At 39.0% G+C, this 15469-nt stretch overlaps 1 protein-coding gene across 1 annotated transcript in view; it reads left to right on the forward strand.

The window, feature by feature from the left end:
• The window catches only part of LOC126282514 (probable E3 ubiquitin-protein ligase HERC1), a 715173-nt gene that overhangs the window by 387361 nt on the left and 312343 nt on the right, over nucleotides 1-15469 (forward strand). Inside the window, 3 exon segments of the mRNA XM_049982172.1 lie at nucleotides 2926-3136; nucleotides 10898-11146; nucleotides 11148-11223. Coding sequence (XP_049838129.1) covers nucleotides 2926-3136; nucleotides 10898-11146; nucleotides 11148-11223 — 536 coding nt within the window.

Raw genomic sequence — 15469 nt, forward strand, 5'->3', positions numbered from 1 at the left:
CCAAAACAATTGTACCTCCCATCAGAAGTGAAGAGTGCAGTGTGATTAGATTTTTGCTGGCAAAAGGATCTTCAGCTGCTGAAATATATTGTGAGTTATGAGTTGTGTATGGATCTGAAATGAGTGACAAGAAAGTTTGAAAATCATGTCAAGATTTTCAAAATGGCTGCATAAATGTTCACAGCAAACAGCAGAGCGACAGGTCCAGTATTCGGACCAATGACAATGTTGATCAAGTGAACCAAAAGCTTCGAAGTGATCGGTGACTGATGATTAGTGGTCTGGCTAATGAATTTCAAAATGTTACTTGAACTTCAATTTACAGCATTGTCACTGAGTATTACAAACTATGTGTGAGGTGGGTTCCAAAAATGCTCACTGATCAGCACAAAGAGCAAAGACTGTATAGTGATCAACAATTTTTGGAGTGCTATAGATAAGTTGGAGATGATATGTTTCCCCAAATTGTTAAGGGTGACAAGTTGTGGATATCATACACCAACTCAGAATCGAAGCAACAGTCAATGCAGTACTACCATTCAAGTTCACCCAATCCAAAGAAGTTTAAGCAGTCCCCATTCTCGAATTAAAAATGATAGCTACCACTTTTTGGTACGAAAAGAGTGTCCTTGTGATTGATTCCGTGGACCATGGGTCAACAATTACAGCTGACATATACTGTGAAATGCTGAGCAAACTGAGATTTGTGATCCAAAATTAAGAACGTGGGAAACTGTCATGTGCCATAATCCTCCTCCATGACAATGCAACCCTCACATCACTGCTAAAACCAAAGGGAAGATTCAAGATTTCTGTTGGGAACTTTTCTGCGCACCCTCTGTACAGTCCCAGCTTTTCATAATCCAACTATTTCCCCTTCTTGCATTTGTAAAGTGTCTGTGTGGACAACGGTTTTAAAATGACAATGAAATCAAAAATGCCACCTGGTTCAATTACCAGGTGGCAGACTCCTGTACAGAGGGCTTGAAGAAGTTGGTGCTGTGTTACAGAAAGTGTACAGATGTGAACAGCAATTATGTGGAAAAGTAAAGTCGATATGTAGTAAAATGTTGCTGTTAATAAAAATCTTTTCTAATAAGCTTATTTATTTAATGACCAAACAGTCCTTAGTTTTGAAATTCATCTCGGAAAATTGAAAACAATGCAACATTACATTTCCAGAAATAAATGTAGAACAGATTACTCAGTAACAGATCATTTCTGTAACAGTTATGATCCAATTTTACTCAAAATCAATATATGAATGTTTTCAAAAGGGCAGATAATGAATTGAAAATAAAAATTGGTTTTATTTTAAAAATGATAAGCCTTATTTTTTAAATTGTTATATTATGATTTTTATTTCTTTTTATTGAAATTATATATAAGAAGTTTAATGATTCACAGAATAACAAAAACATTGTTACAAATGTTTAATTAAGAGATCATTTCTCAAACGTAAAGAAAATGCAATATGTACCAGAATGTAATTCTGTGGAACTGGAATTTTCAATGGACATTAAATGGAAGCAATACGGTAGCAATAAGACAGTGCCCACAGATATCAAATTCACAAAATTTATATTATTATATTTTATATAAAAATAAATCCTGCCATTGATAATGGCACGACTGTGGTGAAACATGTTTCAGTAAAGACAAACATAATTGTGTTCTTGTTAGAATGCAGAGCCTGTTAAACCTTCTGTTAAGCTTTAATGTGTGAATGAGTCTATATTTCAGAACTGTGTCTAATAAAACAGTATATGATATATGAAACAGCTAATCTTAGTTTGCAGAATTAATTTCTTGTATCCATGACAGCTTTCGTCAACCTTAAGGATGATCTGAACACCACAGTGCCATGCTAGACCGTGTCCTATCAAAGGTGGTAAGCTGATTTGTTCTTTCAACCATTGACCTGTCTTGATGAGCTGTTTCAGAGGGACCTACAGTTTAATGTGGACACCAAACCATGGTGCAACTTGATGTTTTTCACATCAATAAAGACTTCCGGAGAAGAAAGAAATAAGTGACAGATAAAAACCCATTAACTGACCGGGGGTACATTGTGAATTGTGGATAACACAGATCCTTTGCCGGCCGGTGTGGCCGAGCTGTTCTAGGCGCTTCAGTCTGGAACCGCACGACCGCTACGGTCGCAGGTTCGAATCCTACCTTGGGCGTGGGTGTGTGTGATGTCCTTAGGTTAGTTAGGTTTAAGTAGTTCTGAGTTCTAGGGGACTGATGACCTCAGATGTTCAGTCCCATATTGCTCGGAGCCATTTTTTTTAACAGATCCTTTAAATTCCTAGTTTGTTAGTTAGTTACATGTTTCATTGATCAATCTCATGGTAACTGTTATGATGTGGAAAGTGTAAAGTGCATATGAAATGCACAAATGAGTCAAGATTTTTTAAATTTTTTTTAAAAAGTTAGAATGTTTGTTACCTACCGCATTCCCTTAAATGGCACAAAATGCCTATATTGTACATGTAGATTGATTTATTCCTATTCAACAAGTCATCTATGGTGTAGGAGGAGCCTGGCACTAATCATTGTGCCATTGTGCCAACAAATCACACCTTGAGAATATTTTTTCTGTTTCGAGAAAATTGGAAGTAAACACTACTCCTATCGTAAAAATGTTGAAGATGCTATCGTCACATAAAACAAAGGAAAATAGTGAAGACTGTAACATAAGCATTTCACTCTTTGCTTGCCAAGTGCTGAATATTATGTTCATGATAGATTATTTTTAAATTATATTCATAATTATTGTCTTTATAATAAACTTTCCAGTTAATTTCTGCTTGTAAAGAATATTTATATGTTACATTCATCTGTTCTCATCAGAGCAGAAGTAATTGCTTGACAGTTGTTTGTTTGCTACTTTCTGTCTCTGAAAATAATCATTTGTTGCAGACTTATGGTTGATAAGTGTGTGCAGCCATGCCGCCTGCACTCTGTGGCAACACTGATGGAAGTAGAAAGAGTCCACACCGTACTTCATTGTATGTATATGCAGGCTAGAGCAGAAGAAGTACTGCACATTTCAGAGACTGAAACAAAGCTACGTTCACTTGCCAGTAGTAAAGATGATACTCCCGTCACTACTGCAAATAGCAGTATTCAGGTAGGATACTGATTGTAACAGATAAGTATTTTCAAGAAAGAGATTTATTTAAAAGTTTTATGTCCTCAGGTTACTTTTTAAAAAATTTCATTATAATTGACTTTCACCAACACACTTCTCCATCCTTGCCAAAATAAAATTTAACAAGGCCCCCTTTTCCTGATTGTAGGGAATAAGATTCACCATAAGAATAAACAAAATATGATGTCATGTAAAATAATTACGAATTAGATCTAACAATGGAAAGTCCAGTTTGAAATGACAACAATATTATGAAAAGGACAGATTGTGTGCAGAGTGCCAGAGAGAGCAGTCACTTGGGCATGAGGTGTTCATGTTTGTGTGAATGTGAGTGTTATTTTTGTTTTCAAGAAGACTTTGACTGAAAGCTCAATGTGTAATAGTCTTTTCGTTGTGTCTGTCTGCAGCTCAAAATGTCATATTTGCAATGAGTAGCGACCTCTCCTTTTAATAATTTTATGAAGAAGATCAATCAGATTACACACAATAATTTGAAATCGTATATTGTTGTTATGATCTTCAGCCCATTGACTGGTTTGATGTTGCTCACCATGTTCTATTCTGTGCAAGCCTTTAAATTGATGCATAACTGCTGCAGTCTTGATCGTTTTTTTGGACCTGTTTCTGTAGTCGAGATTTGGTCACCCTCTACTATTTATACTCCCCACATTTACCTCCATTACCAAATTGATGATTTCATTTATGTCTCAGGATGCATGCTATCAACCAATTCTGTAACATGAGTGGGTGCATGGTGTACTTTGTACACATGTCAAGAACAGCTGTCTTTGTTACTAAGGTAAACATGTATGGGAGTATCACAGTTTAATATTAGTTTAACTAATCAATGTGAAAATAAACTTACATTATATGAGGTAAATCAGTTTTTAATTAAATAATAATAATAAAAAAACAACTCTCTTGCCTCATAGAAGTGTTACCCCACAGTAATGACCCATTCGGGAAGCACCAAAGAACTCAGTTGCATCAGCTCCCAACCAAATGCTTATTTGATTGCTAATTACACTCCTGGAAATTGAAATAAGAACACCGTGAATTCATTGTCCCAGAAAGGGGAAACTTTATTGACACATTCCTGGGGTCAGATACATCACATGATCACACTGACAGAACCACAGGCACATAGACACAGGCAACAGAGCATGCACAATGTCGGCACTAGTGCAGTGTATATCCACCTTTCGCAGCAATGCAGGCTGCTATTCTCCCATGGAGACGATCGTAGAGATGCTGGATGTAGTCCTGTGGAATGGCTTACCATGCCATTCCCACCTGGCGCCTCAGTTGGACCAGCGTTCGCGCTGGACGTGCAGACCGCGTGAGACGACGCTTCATCCAGTCCCAAACATGCTCAATGGGGGACAGATCCGGAGATCTTGCTGGCCAGGGTAGTTGACTTACACCTTCTAGAGCACGTTGGGTGGCACGGGATATATGCGGACGTGCGTTGTCCTGTTGGAACAGCAAGTTCCCTTGCCGGTCTAGGAATGGTAGAACGATGGGTTCGATGACGGTTTGGTTGTACTGTGCACTATTCAGTGTCCCCTCGACGATCACCAGAGGTGTACGGCCAGTGTAGGAGATCGCTCCCCACACCATGATGACAGGAGTTGGCCCTGTGTGCCTCGATCGTATGCAGTCCTGATTGTGGCGCTCACCTCCACGGCGCCAAACACGCATACGACCATCATTGGCACCAAGGCAGAAGCGACTCTCATCGCTGAAGACGACACGTCTCCATTCGTCCCTCCATTCACGCCTGTCGCGACACCACTGGAGGCGGGCTGCACGATGTTGGGGCGTGAGCGGAAGACGACCTAACGGTGTGCGGGACCGTAGCCCAGCTTCATGGAGACGCTTGCGAATGGTCCTCGCCGATACCCCAGGAGCAACAGTGTCCCTAATTTGCTGGAAAGTGGCAGTGCGGTCCCCTACGGCACTGCGTAGGATCCTACGGTCTTGGCATGCATCCGTGCGTCGCTGCGGTCCGGTCCCAGGTCGACGGGCACGTGCACCTTCCGCCGACCACTGGCGACAACATCGATGTACTGTGGAGACCTCACGCCCCACGTGTTGAGCAATTCGGCGGTACGTCCACCCGGCCTCCCGCATGCCCACTATACGCCCTCGCTCAAAGTCCGTCAACTGCACATACGGTTCACGTCCACGCTGTCGCGGCATGCTACCAGTGTTAAAGACTGCGATGGAACTCCGTATGCCACGGCAAACTGGCTGACACTGACGGCGGCGGTACACAAATGCTGCGCAGCTAGCGCCATTCGACGGCCAACACCGCGGTTCCTGGTGTGTCCCCTGTGCCGTGCGTGTGATCATTGCTTGTACAGCCCTCTCGCAGTGTCCGGAGCAAGTATGGTGGGTCTGACACACCGGTGTCAATGTGTTCTTTTTTCCATTTCCAGGAGTGTATTTCATAGACAACTACTTCATTGTAAGACTGAGCTGTTAGCTCTGAAACTGGGTCATTTTTTTGCACAAATAGTAAAGTTTTTCTCATCTAGCATACTATTTGTTTTGTATCACTGCCGATCTCTTGTTATGTATGGCAATGCAAAGTATCACAGTATTAGCATAAGCAATAATGAAGTGATAGGTATGGGCTTGCAGTTGTAAAACAACAAAGAAACCGTACAAGACAATGTTACTTGTGGTTCACACACTTAATACATAGGTGCGCCCACTCTAGGGTTAATCGGGTTGTGCCACAAATAGCTTTTTTCTCCAATTTGGTTCAGTTACCTCCTCATTTGGTATTTCATCTACCCATTTAATCTTAAGCATTCTTCTGTAGTATTACATTCCAAAAGTTTCTGTTCTCTTCTTTACTACAGTATTTATTATCCACATTTCACTTCCATACGAGGCTACACTCATCTTACAGCCTGTTTTCAAAATGCTATCCTTTCCTCCTTTCCATTCAAATGCTTTTTCAGGTTCCCTGCCATCTCTGACGGCACTACAGTGTTATCAGCAAAACTCGAAATTTTTATTTCTGAGCCCTGAATTCATTTCTCTTTCCATATTTCTGTGAAATTTGAAATAGTATAACCATGTAAACTGACTTGATGGTAAGAGTACCAGAAAATTCTGTTTCAGATCATCACCATCATCATTTCCTACAAATTTCCTTAGTGCAAAGCATAAGGATTAGCCATTTCCGTGTGTTCGGTCCATGAAACTTTCTCAGATCGGGCTCCTCATTGTCACATCTGATTTCACTATATGTAAGCACTGTTTCCTTTGCATTCACTTTGGTATATTGCCAGATACTTCAACATCAAAGTATTTTATTGATGTTTTACATTTTTCAGTTCTCACTAAGTAACCATACCACTACACTTCACACTTTCTTATCACATCAATAATGGGCATTTGCATACCAGCAGCATTCCTGGGTATTCCAGTTTTCATCTTGTCCTTCCTAATCTGCTGATTTCCAACAAACAGAGCAGTATAAAGGTAACCACACATCATGAAAGAGAGATATTGAACAGCTAATACACATAAACAAGCTCAAAAGCATTGCCTAACCTTTAGATAATGTTATTCCTGAGAACTTAAAACACATTCATGCAGTGATTATATTGTACTACCTAACTACATTGTCCTGAAGGTGAGCTTGACTTGACCCTTGCCAAATCAATTTTGTACTCCGTTTTCTAATGGGAGTGTGCGTTAAGAAAAAAGATGTCTGCTAATGTCTAACCTCTGTCATTCTGATATACCCAAATTTTCCTACTCACAAATTCTTCTCTATTTTTGCCCTACTTACACATTAATAGCTTCAACTAACATCTTTGTTAAGGCCAAATATGTTATTGTCAGCACACTGTATTAATCTAAGACCTCTGCCATTTTTAGGAACAATTGCAAAATTTACCTTCGGTGAAGCAGTCTTTGCTTTTACTCCTACTTCTGCAGTGGGATTGAATGTCATTTAATAAGTAGTACATGGTCTCACTTGAACATTACTATTAACTGTCCAGCAGTTGCAGATGACAACATTCACTACCAAGTTTCCTACAAAAAGACAAATATTGAAGATTATCTTCAAATCCTATAAGAAAGCTATGTGCATGAGTGAACTGGTAAAATGCTTACAAATAGTGAAGAGGCCACTACTTTGTCACAGAGATATTGCAAAAAGTTGGTTGAAGCATAACGAGGATTTTGCAGAGAGCTGTTAGTGCAAACTGCAGTTTAAAAATATGTTAGTCATGACATAAAATACAGGACCCAAGTATAATATAAGACAGTGAAAAAAATTCCAATTGCCCAACCAGTAGTAAAGTGCTAGAGGCCTCTTATTGTAACCAGTTCATCACACAAAGATTCATTGCTGTCTTCGAATAGAAATATAGTGGCATCAGTTTGTACTTGCCTTACTATACTCCCCATCCAGCAATTCATATTCAGATTTTCTGTGATTTTCTTAAATTGCTCCACACAAATGCTGGGAAAGTTCCTTTGAAAAGGACATGGCTAATTTCCTTCCCTATCCTTTCATAATCTGAGGGTTGTGCACAGTCTCTAATGACTTCGTTGTTGATGGGATGTTAAACTGTAATATTCCTTCATTTTGCACAGTTGATCAAAGATATCATGGATGCATATCCCTTGCATTCCATCTTATGAGTTATTTATGTAGCCTTTTTTGTGGCCTACTTATTGGTTTTACTACAGTAGACTCTGAGAAACTGAATAAAGAGAAATTGAATAAAAACCACTCCATTTGTACTTGTCCTATTAAAAGTGTAATAACACAAGTTTTCTTCTTTGGAAGCAGGCATTTCTGTCTGCTCAGGTGCATCAAGTAATTTACCTTTCCCTACTCTGTAGAGAACTTCAAAATTTCTGTATACCTTCACTTTCTTGAATGCGGCTGCTGAAGTGGGTACCATAAGCAGATTATACCTTGGACCATGGCCTAATGCACATAAAATAAAAATCACCAAGTACACAAATACCATCCGTGAAAGTCTGCATTATATAACAAAACTTAAAGTAAAAATAATTTTTGTATTCACTGTGAATCTCTACCTGGGGTTCTTATTGAGTTTTCAATTCTCGTGCTTACACGCTGTAACTGGATGTCAGTAGACATCAGACAGGAAACTGTAAATCCCCAAATATTTAAAAAAAAAAGTAAATGAATGTCTCATTAACCACTCATTTTACAATTTGCTGGAATATTTGGACTCAGTAATGTAGATTCCACGTAACTGTAGTACTGTTTTCTCCTACACCTCCCCCCCCCCCCCCCCAAAAAAAAAAAAATCCCAAGTGGCCATTCTCACCCCTCCCCCCCCTCATTATCTCTGTCTCTGTCTCTCCCTCCACCTCCCCCCTCCCCTCACTCTCTCTATCTGGCTTCTCCCCCTACCCATGTCCCCTTTCTACCCCTCCCTCTACCTTTCCTCTCTTCCCTTCCCCCTCCTTCTCTCAATATCTCTTACATGTTCTATCCATCAGAGCTTCTTTTGTCTGGTTGTGCAGCCACTAAGTCATCTGTCTTTCCCACTCTTGCTATGCCCTTCTCATCTCAAGCACTTTTCCACTTTTCCCTACTCCCTCCCTCCATCATCAGTCCAGGCAACTGCTCTCAATAATCAATAATCTTTTTTGCTGTAATATTGTGTGTTTGGGTGTCTGTCTGGTTTCTTTTTGTAAATGTGTGTTTTCTGTTACATTGTGTGTGTGTGTGTGTGTGTGTGTGTGTGTGTGTGTGTGTGTGTGTGTGTGTGTGTGTGTGTGTGCGCACCACACATCAGTCTGCTATAGGTGAGTACTTGCCTTTTCCTTATCTTATGTATTTTCCATTCCGGGATTTCCATTATGTCTAGCTCTAATATTTGTAAGAGATAGATTTAGACTTTGTCAGTGTGCAGACAGCTGATAGTGGTCTATGTAAAATGCTTTGTTTGAAAACAGTGGCGTGGGGTGCAAATATGTAGTTGAGTGAATTTGTGCTAGTCATACTTAGAAATTAGTATACTTTAAAGAAGCAGCCCACAATGGCTGCTTTTGTCTATTTATATATGTAACTTAATTGGATAGATAAAAAATCTACTTACCAAGCGGTGGGAGAATACACACATTAAAGACTGTTGCGATTGGCAAGCTTTCAGAGCCAGTGGCTCATTCTTCAGATAGAAGGGTTGAAGGGGAAGGAAGAACAGTGAAGGAAAAGAACTGGAGAGGTCTAGGAAAAGGGGTAGATTTTAGAAAAGTCACCCAGAACCACAAGTCAGGGGAGACTTACTGTACGGGATGAGGAGGAAAGACTGTAACTTGACATACCCATGAAGGCAATTCACAATGGGATTTGCAGAGTATAATGTGTGAATGAATTACTGACAAGCATCCTACATTAAAGTAACTATAGTTATAATGTTGTTGGTATCTATCTTTTGTATTCAATGAGGCACGCATAAATATTCATTTTTTAAAGCTCACACTTCCCTGCTATACAAGGGGTGGATTAAAATATGGAGATACCAAAAACACAACACATTTCTATGCCTTATATGGTGTTGGAGAACTGTTGGCATTAAAAACAGCTTCCAGTCATCACAAAATGGGTAAATACAGGTCGTGTATGGTTTTCAAGGGAATCTTGTACCATTCTTCATACAAAATAGTGTCAGTTCAGCAAACAGTGGTGGAGGTGGATAGTGATCGCTCACCCCTCTGTCCGTAGCAGACCACAAAGGCTCAATAATATTGAGATCTGGTGTCTGTGGTGGCCGGGAACAAGTGACAATCCATCTTTGTGATCACAAAACCAGTTCTGGATGATACTATATATGTGAGCAGGAGCTCTATCATCTTGGAACACAGCAACACCACTGCAGAACAAACATTGTACCATGGGGTGGATCTGTTGGTCACACAATCCTTGGCAGAATATCCATTGGGCCCATTGCATATCACAATATGGCTGCCCAAATCATCACCCATCACATACCTTTTTTCACTCTTGGACTGCAAAGTCAATCAGATGTTGGAAACAGTGTGCAAAAAGATTCATCTGATCAAATTACTTTCTTCCATTGCTCTGTAGTCCAGGTTTTATGGCTTCAGCACCACATTTTCCTGTTAGGACTGCATCATCAATTAGTGATTTTGGAATTCCAGCTCACTGTGCAATTCCCTGCTTATGGACCACCCTTCTTCTTGTTTTGGTGCTGACAGTGTTCATGAATGTGACATTCAGTTCTGCAATGACTATTGCAGGCAGCTGTCATCATATTATTTTTCATCACAATCCTCTTCAGTGACTGTCTGTCACAATCAATCAACATGCACTTTTGTCTGCGAATCATTTTTTACACTTTCCCCATATCTGGTATAAATCTATGGTATGGTGTGTTTTGAAACGTCAAACACTCCAGCTTCCTTGCTTAGGAAGCTCTCGCCGTATGAGCACCAACAATTTGACCACATACAAATTTGCTTACGTCCAACATAATGCACTCAGACCTACACAGAACATTGTTCTGACCTTGACTGACAGTTGCAGCATATTGAAAACATTTCACAAGTGTGAGGTCAAAGACAACAGCGCAAACTGCGGGCTTCTGTAGCATCTGCATTTATGTTCAAGCACACATTTTGCACTGTATTTCCATGTTTTTATCCAATCCCTGTACTTATTTTTTTCAAGATCTGTTTGAAATCGATTGCTTTATTTTGTTTTAGGATGCTGTACCAGGTACCAGAGCAGCACATAATGCTACCCCTACAAACACTGCATCAGGACCATCAACACTGTCTCGTCTTATTCGTGGCATTCCACAGATACGTCCTCCTACTTCTCTCCCATTAGGTGCTTGTAGCTTTTCTGAATTATCATCTCCCCAGCCACCATATCCTTCTGCTTCCAATAAACCATCACCTCAATCTGCACCTCTGCTGCGGGCACCTCAGCTTCGTTCGCCTTCACCGCCACCCGCCTCCGATAGCAGCACCACTCATGGAAATGGGCTTCTCTCTGAAGCATGTACAGAAAGCAATTAGTGCCACAGGTAAAATAACAAACCATGTAACATTACACGATGTAATATGATGATGATGATGATGATGATGATGATGACCATAGCATTTTCAGTAACTGTTTCATTTCATATAAGAAGTGATATTTTATTTGCAGTTATGATTGCTTTTTGCTTATTATTTATCAGAATATAACGCCAGTTATTAATATGATCAAGTCAGCCATGTCTGTATAGATGGGAGAAGGAAAACAAAATTATAAGAAACAGTGATACCATAGACTTCTGACACTCTGGAACAGTCCAGAATCAACTGTTATCCTTGCAGGCACACACTTTGCTATACCTTATGACACGTTGCATCTGAATTTGCATGTTGTGCAATATTCTACAATACGTTGCAGCAATTCTGCTTTTCTTGTAATTGAATTTTTTTTCAGCTAAGACTGCTTGCTGATGGCTATTACTTCCCCAGTTGTGAACAAAAATGTAGCTTCCTGGCAGATTAAAACTGTGTGGTAGATTGGGACTCAAACCTATTACCTTTGTCTTTCACAGTCAAGTGCTGAACCAATTGAGCTATCCAAACACAAGGTGTGACCCACCGTCACAGCTTTACGTTCGCCAGTACCTTACAGAACTAGCTCTTCTATAAAAAAGGATATTGTGGAGACATGGCGTAGTCACAGTTGGGGTTATTTCCAGAATAAATTTTCTCTCTGGAGCAGAGTGTGCACATATTTGCAACTTCCTGGCCGACTAAAATTGTTTGCCAGACCAGCGCTTGAACCTAGGACCTTTGCCTTTCTTCCAGGAGTGCTAGTTCCACAAGGTATACAGCAGAACTTCTTTGAAGTGTGGGAGGTAGGAGATGAGGTACTGGTAGAATTAAAGCTGGGAAAGTGGGTGATGAGTTGTTGGATAGTTTAGTCAGTAGAGTTCTTGCTCATGAAAGGCAAATGTGCCTGGTTCCAGTCCCAATCCAGCAACAGTTTTAATTTGCCAGGAAGCTTCAGATCAGTGCACACTCTGCTGCAGAGTAAAAATTCATTCCAGAAATGTTCCCCACACTGTGTGTAAGGCATGTCTCTGCAACACCCTTTCTTCCAGGAATACTAATCTTGGAAGGTATGCAGGAGACCTTCTGTGAATTTTGGAAGGTAGATGGTGATGTGTCAGTGAAAGTAAAATAGTGAGGGCAGGTTGTGAATCGTGCTTGGATAACTCAGTCAGTAGAGCATTTGCCCATGAAAGGCACACTCAGGTGCAAAGTAAAAATTCATTCTGGAAAAGAATATTTTCAAATAATTTCATGTTGAATGTAAAGACAGTATTCAGCACTACTATCAGTTTACTTTTACAACAAATTTTCTTAACGACTCTCATTATTTGTGCAAACTAGACAGATACCCATTTTCTGTTAAGGTGTTATATGAAAATGATCTCCTAACACTGTAACAGCTGCCCCATTTTACTCACAAACAAGGTGATTCTGTGGAGATTACTACAATCCAAACTGTTTCAGTGAGTTCAAATTTCTCCTCTTCTTAATGGTAGGGTTAGTGGTAACTGAGCCCTTAGCATGTAACAAGCAGTGGAACAGGTGAAAGGGCAAGCAAACAAGATTGATACAGTAACATTGCTAAGCTTTACAGATAATGTTGTCACTTGTATTTACTTCATTACGATGTGTGATGTTTGTGTTGTTTAGCTTCCAATACATTCTGGCATACAAACATTGCTTAGCATCAGGAACAAGATTAATTCCTTTCACTTCATCTTTTTTCTTGATAGTCAATTCAGAATTTTTATTTCAAATTACGGAAAATCCAGGATGGAATGTAACAATACTGTGAAAGGGAAAGTTGCTACTATATATGGTGAGTGGCAACTTTCCTTTCACGGAATTTTTATTTATTACTCATACAGATATTTGTATTAAAATATAATATTTCACAAATAGGTCAAGACATTGTAACAATATTTTCAATAAGTTATAGTTGCAAAGGGGTGTTTATTTTGCTGGATTAATATTGACGTTAGACCCAGTTGATGCCTTTTTTTTTTGTGTTAAGAACAGCCGGAGATATGAATGGTAGACAAGCAAAATCTAAATATGACTGAAATGGCCTGTGATGACTTCAACCTGAAGTTTCCATTGTGAAGTAATCAGAAAGTTCACAATTGGTGTTTATTACCAGGTCTTTTGGTAGTGAGAAATTTATTTTCAATGCAAAACACCAAAGTCAAAAGTTGACAGTTACTGTGAAGTGATAGAGAGAATTGTGTTGGGAATAACTGCTAAAAGAAATAGGAAATCTAATAAATGGGTCAGGGAGCAGTCTGAAATGGAGCACATAATTATTAACAACTCTAATGAAAATGACATGTAGAAAGGTCAGCAGTTGAAATCCCCCTCCCCTCTTTTCATCCAGATTTAGATTTCCCATGGTTTCCTTAAACCACATAAGGCAAATGCAGTGGTGGTTCCTTTGTAAAAGACACAGATGGTAGTCTTCACTGCTATGAGTCTGTGCTCCATTTCTAAAGACTTCATCAACCACAGTATGTCAAACTCAGATCTTCCTAAGAGTTTTCAGAAATAATTGCAACTAGTTGCCTTTTGTGGTAGTTCAATTTATTTTAGCATGACCAGTTTCAAGTCACCTAACGACTTATCATCAGAAGGTACAACAGTTATTTAGTGATTTTTTTATAGCATTGTCAGAGATGTTGCCTAGCTATGGCAAGACAGAAAAAATGAAACAAGTAAGCATTGAATGTGGTGAGGTATTAGGAATTATTTACATCGTAAGGTCAGCTTTAAAGCAGTATCTCTTACATTTAGATAGATAATTGCATGATAGATGAATGAAAGAAGTTCTTTGCTGGATCCCAAGAGATAAGAAAAGGACAAAGATGATGACCAAATTGAATGTGAGGTTATGTCATTTAAAGCTTTCCAAGGCAATCTGAGTGCAGTTTTTGAGAATCTTAATGCACTGAATAATCTAGGGAAGCTTTTCACAAGCAGTGGCTGTTGAATGATTGATGACGAAGAAGAAGAAAATGATGATCATTATGGTGTGTTCATTAATTTCAGCTAAAAAATTTTAATTTTATGCCTTCAAAAACACATACACAAACACTCATTTCCATGTTGTTTGGTTAGGATGGTAGAGACCGTGTCCTTGTGGCCTCTAAATTGTATCCTGTCATTCATAGTTTGTAAAGATGAAATGCCATCTTTCCTGGGTACAAAACTATCACCTAAATTAGCTTTCACAATTGTGTATCTATATTTGAAATTAAATGTTTATAAAAGTTAACTTACAGTCTCAGTTGTCTTTATGCGTACAAACTTATTGTCTGATTAAACTTTGTTAGATTTGCACATACCCTGTGTTCGTCTTTCATCAAGATGCAGCCAGTTTATAATTGTCTACTTTACTACTGCACAGTGTTTGCAGATTTTGAAAAACTCCATTTGCCAACTGATATGCTCTTTGTTCTTATTGTCACTAATAAGTTCAGTGTTATATAAAGTCTGATGAGGATAGGTGGTCTATAATCTCCAGTAACCTGCCATATGCTTCATCAGTTATCTTGCTGTGAGTAGTTAGTGCATGCTCTAAGTCCCCCCTGAGAGAAACTGCTCGCCAAAGATAGACCCACAAATCAAGCAGCATACATTTATCTATTACTGATTGTGTCATTTCAGGTAGGAAAATCAACAACGTAGGAATAGATAGATCGCTGCTTAACATAAAGTTGACCCACTAAATTCCAGACAGGCACAATTAAAAGACACTTACACATAAACTTTTGGCCACAGCCTTCATCAGTAAAAGAGAAACATACACCATTCATTCACAGAAGTAAGCACACCACATGACCACCAACTCCAGCAGCTGGGGCTATAACTAGTTGCTTTCTACATGTCAGTATGTCATCTTTATGGTAAGTAGCAATAGTATCATTTCCTACATTGTTGGTTGTGTCATTTATTTCTTTATTATATGGGTTTGGTCATTATGCTTTCTTTCCTTTTTTCTCTTTCAATTGTTGCTGTAATGGGTTTATTTATTCATTCTTTGCCCATGGACTCCAGCTGAGAGTATTGAGTGTGTCATACAATAGGCTATTAACATCAAACTCGATTTCATTATAAATAAATGAAACAAATAATTAAACAGAAATAATCTATAAGCATACAAAGGTATCACATGTTTCACATTATATGTACACAAATCTAAACAACATACAGAAATCATAATTT

The sequence above is a fragment of the Schistocerca gregaria genome, chromosome 7, assembly GCF_023897955.1.
Source record: "Schistocerca gregaria isolate iqSchGreg1 chromosome 7, iqSchGreg1.2, whole genome shotgun sequence".
Taxonomy (NCBI): domain Eukaryota; kingdom Metazoa; phylum Arthropoda; class Insecta; order Orthoptera; family Acrididae; genus Schistocerca; species Schistocerca gregaria.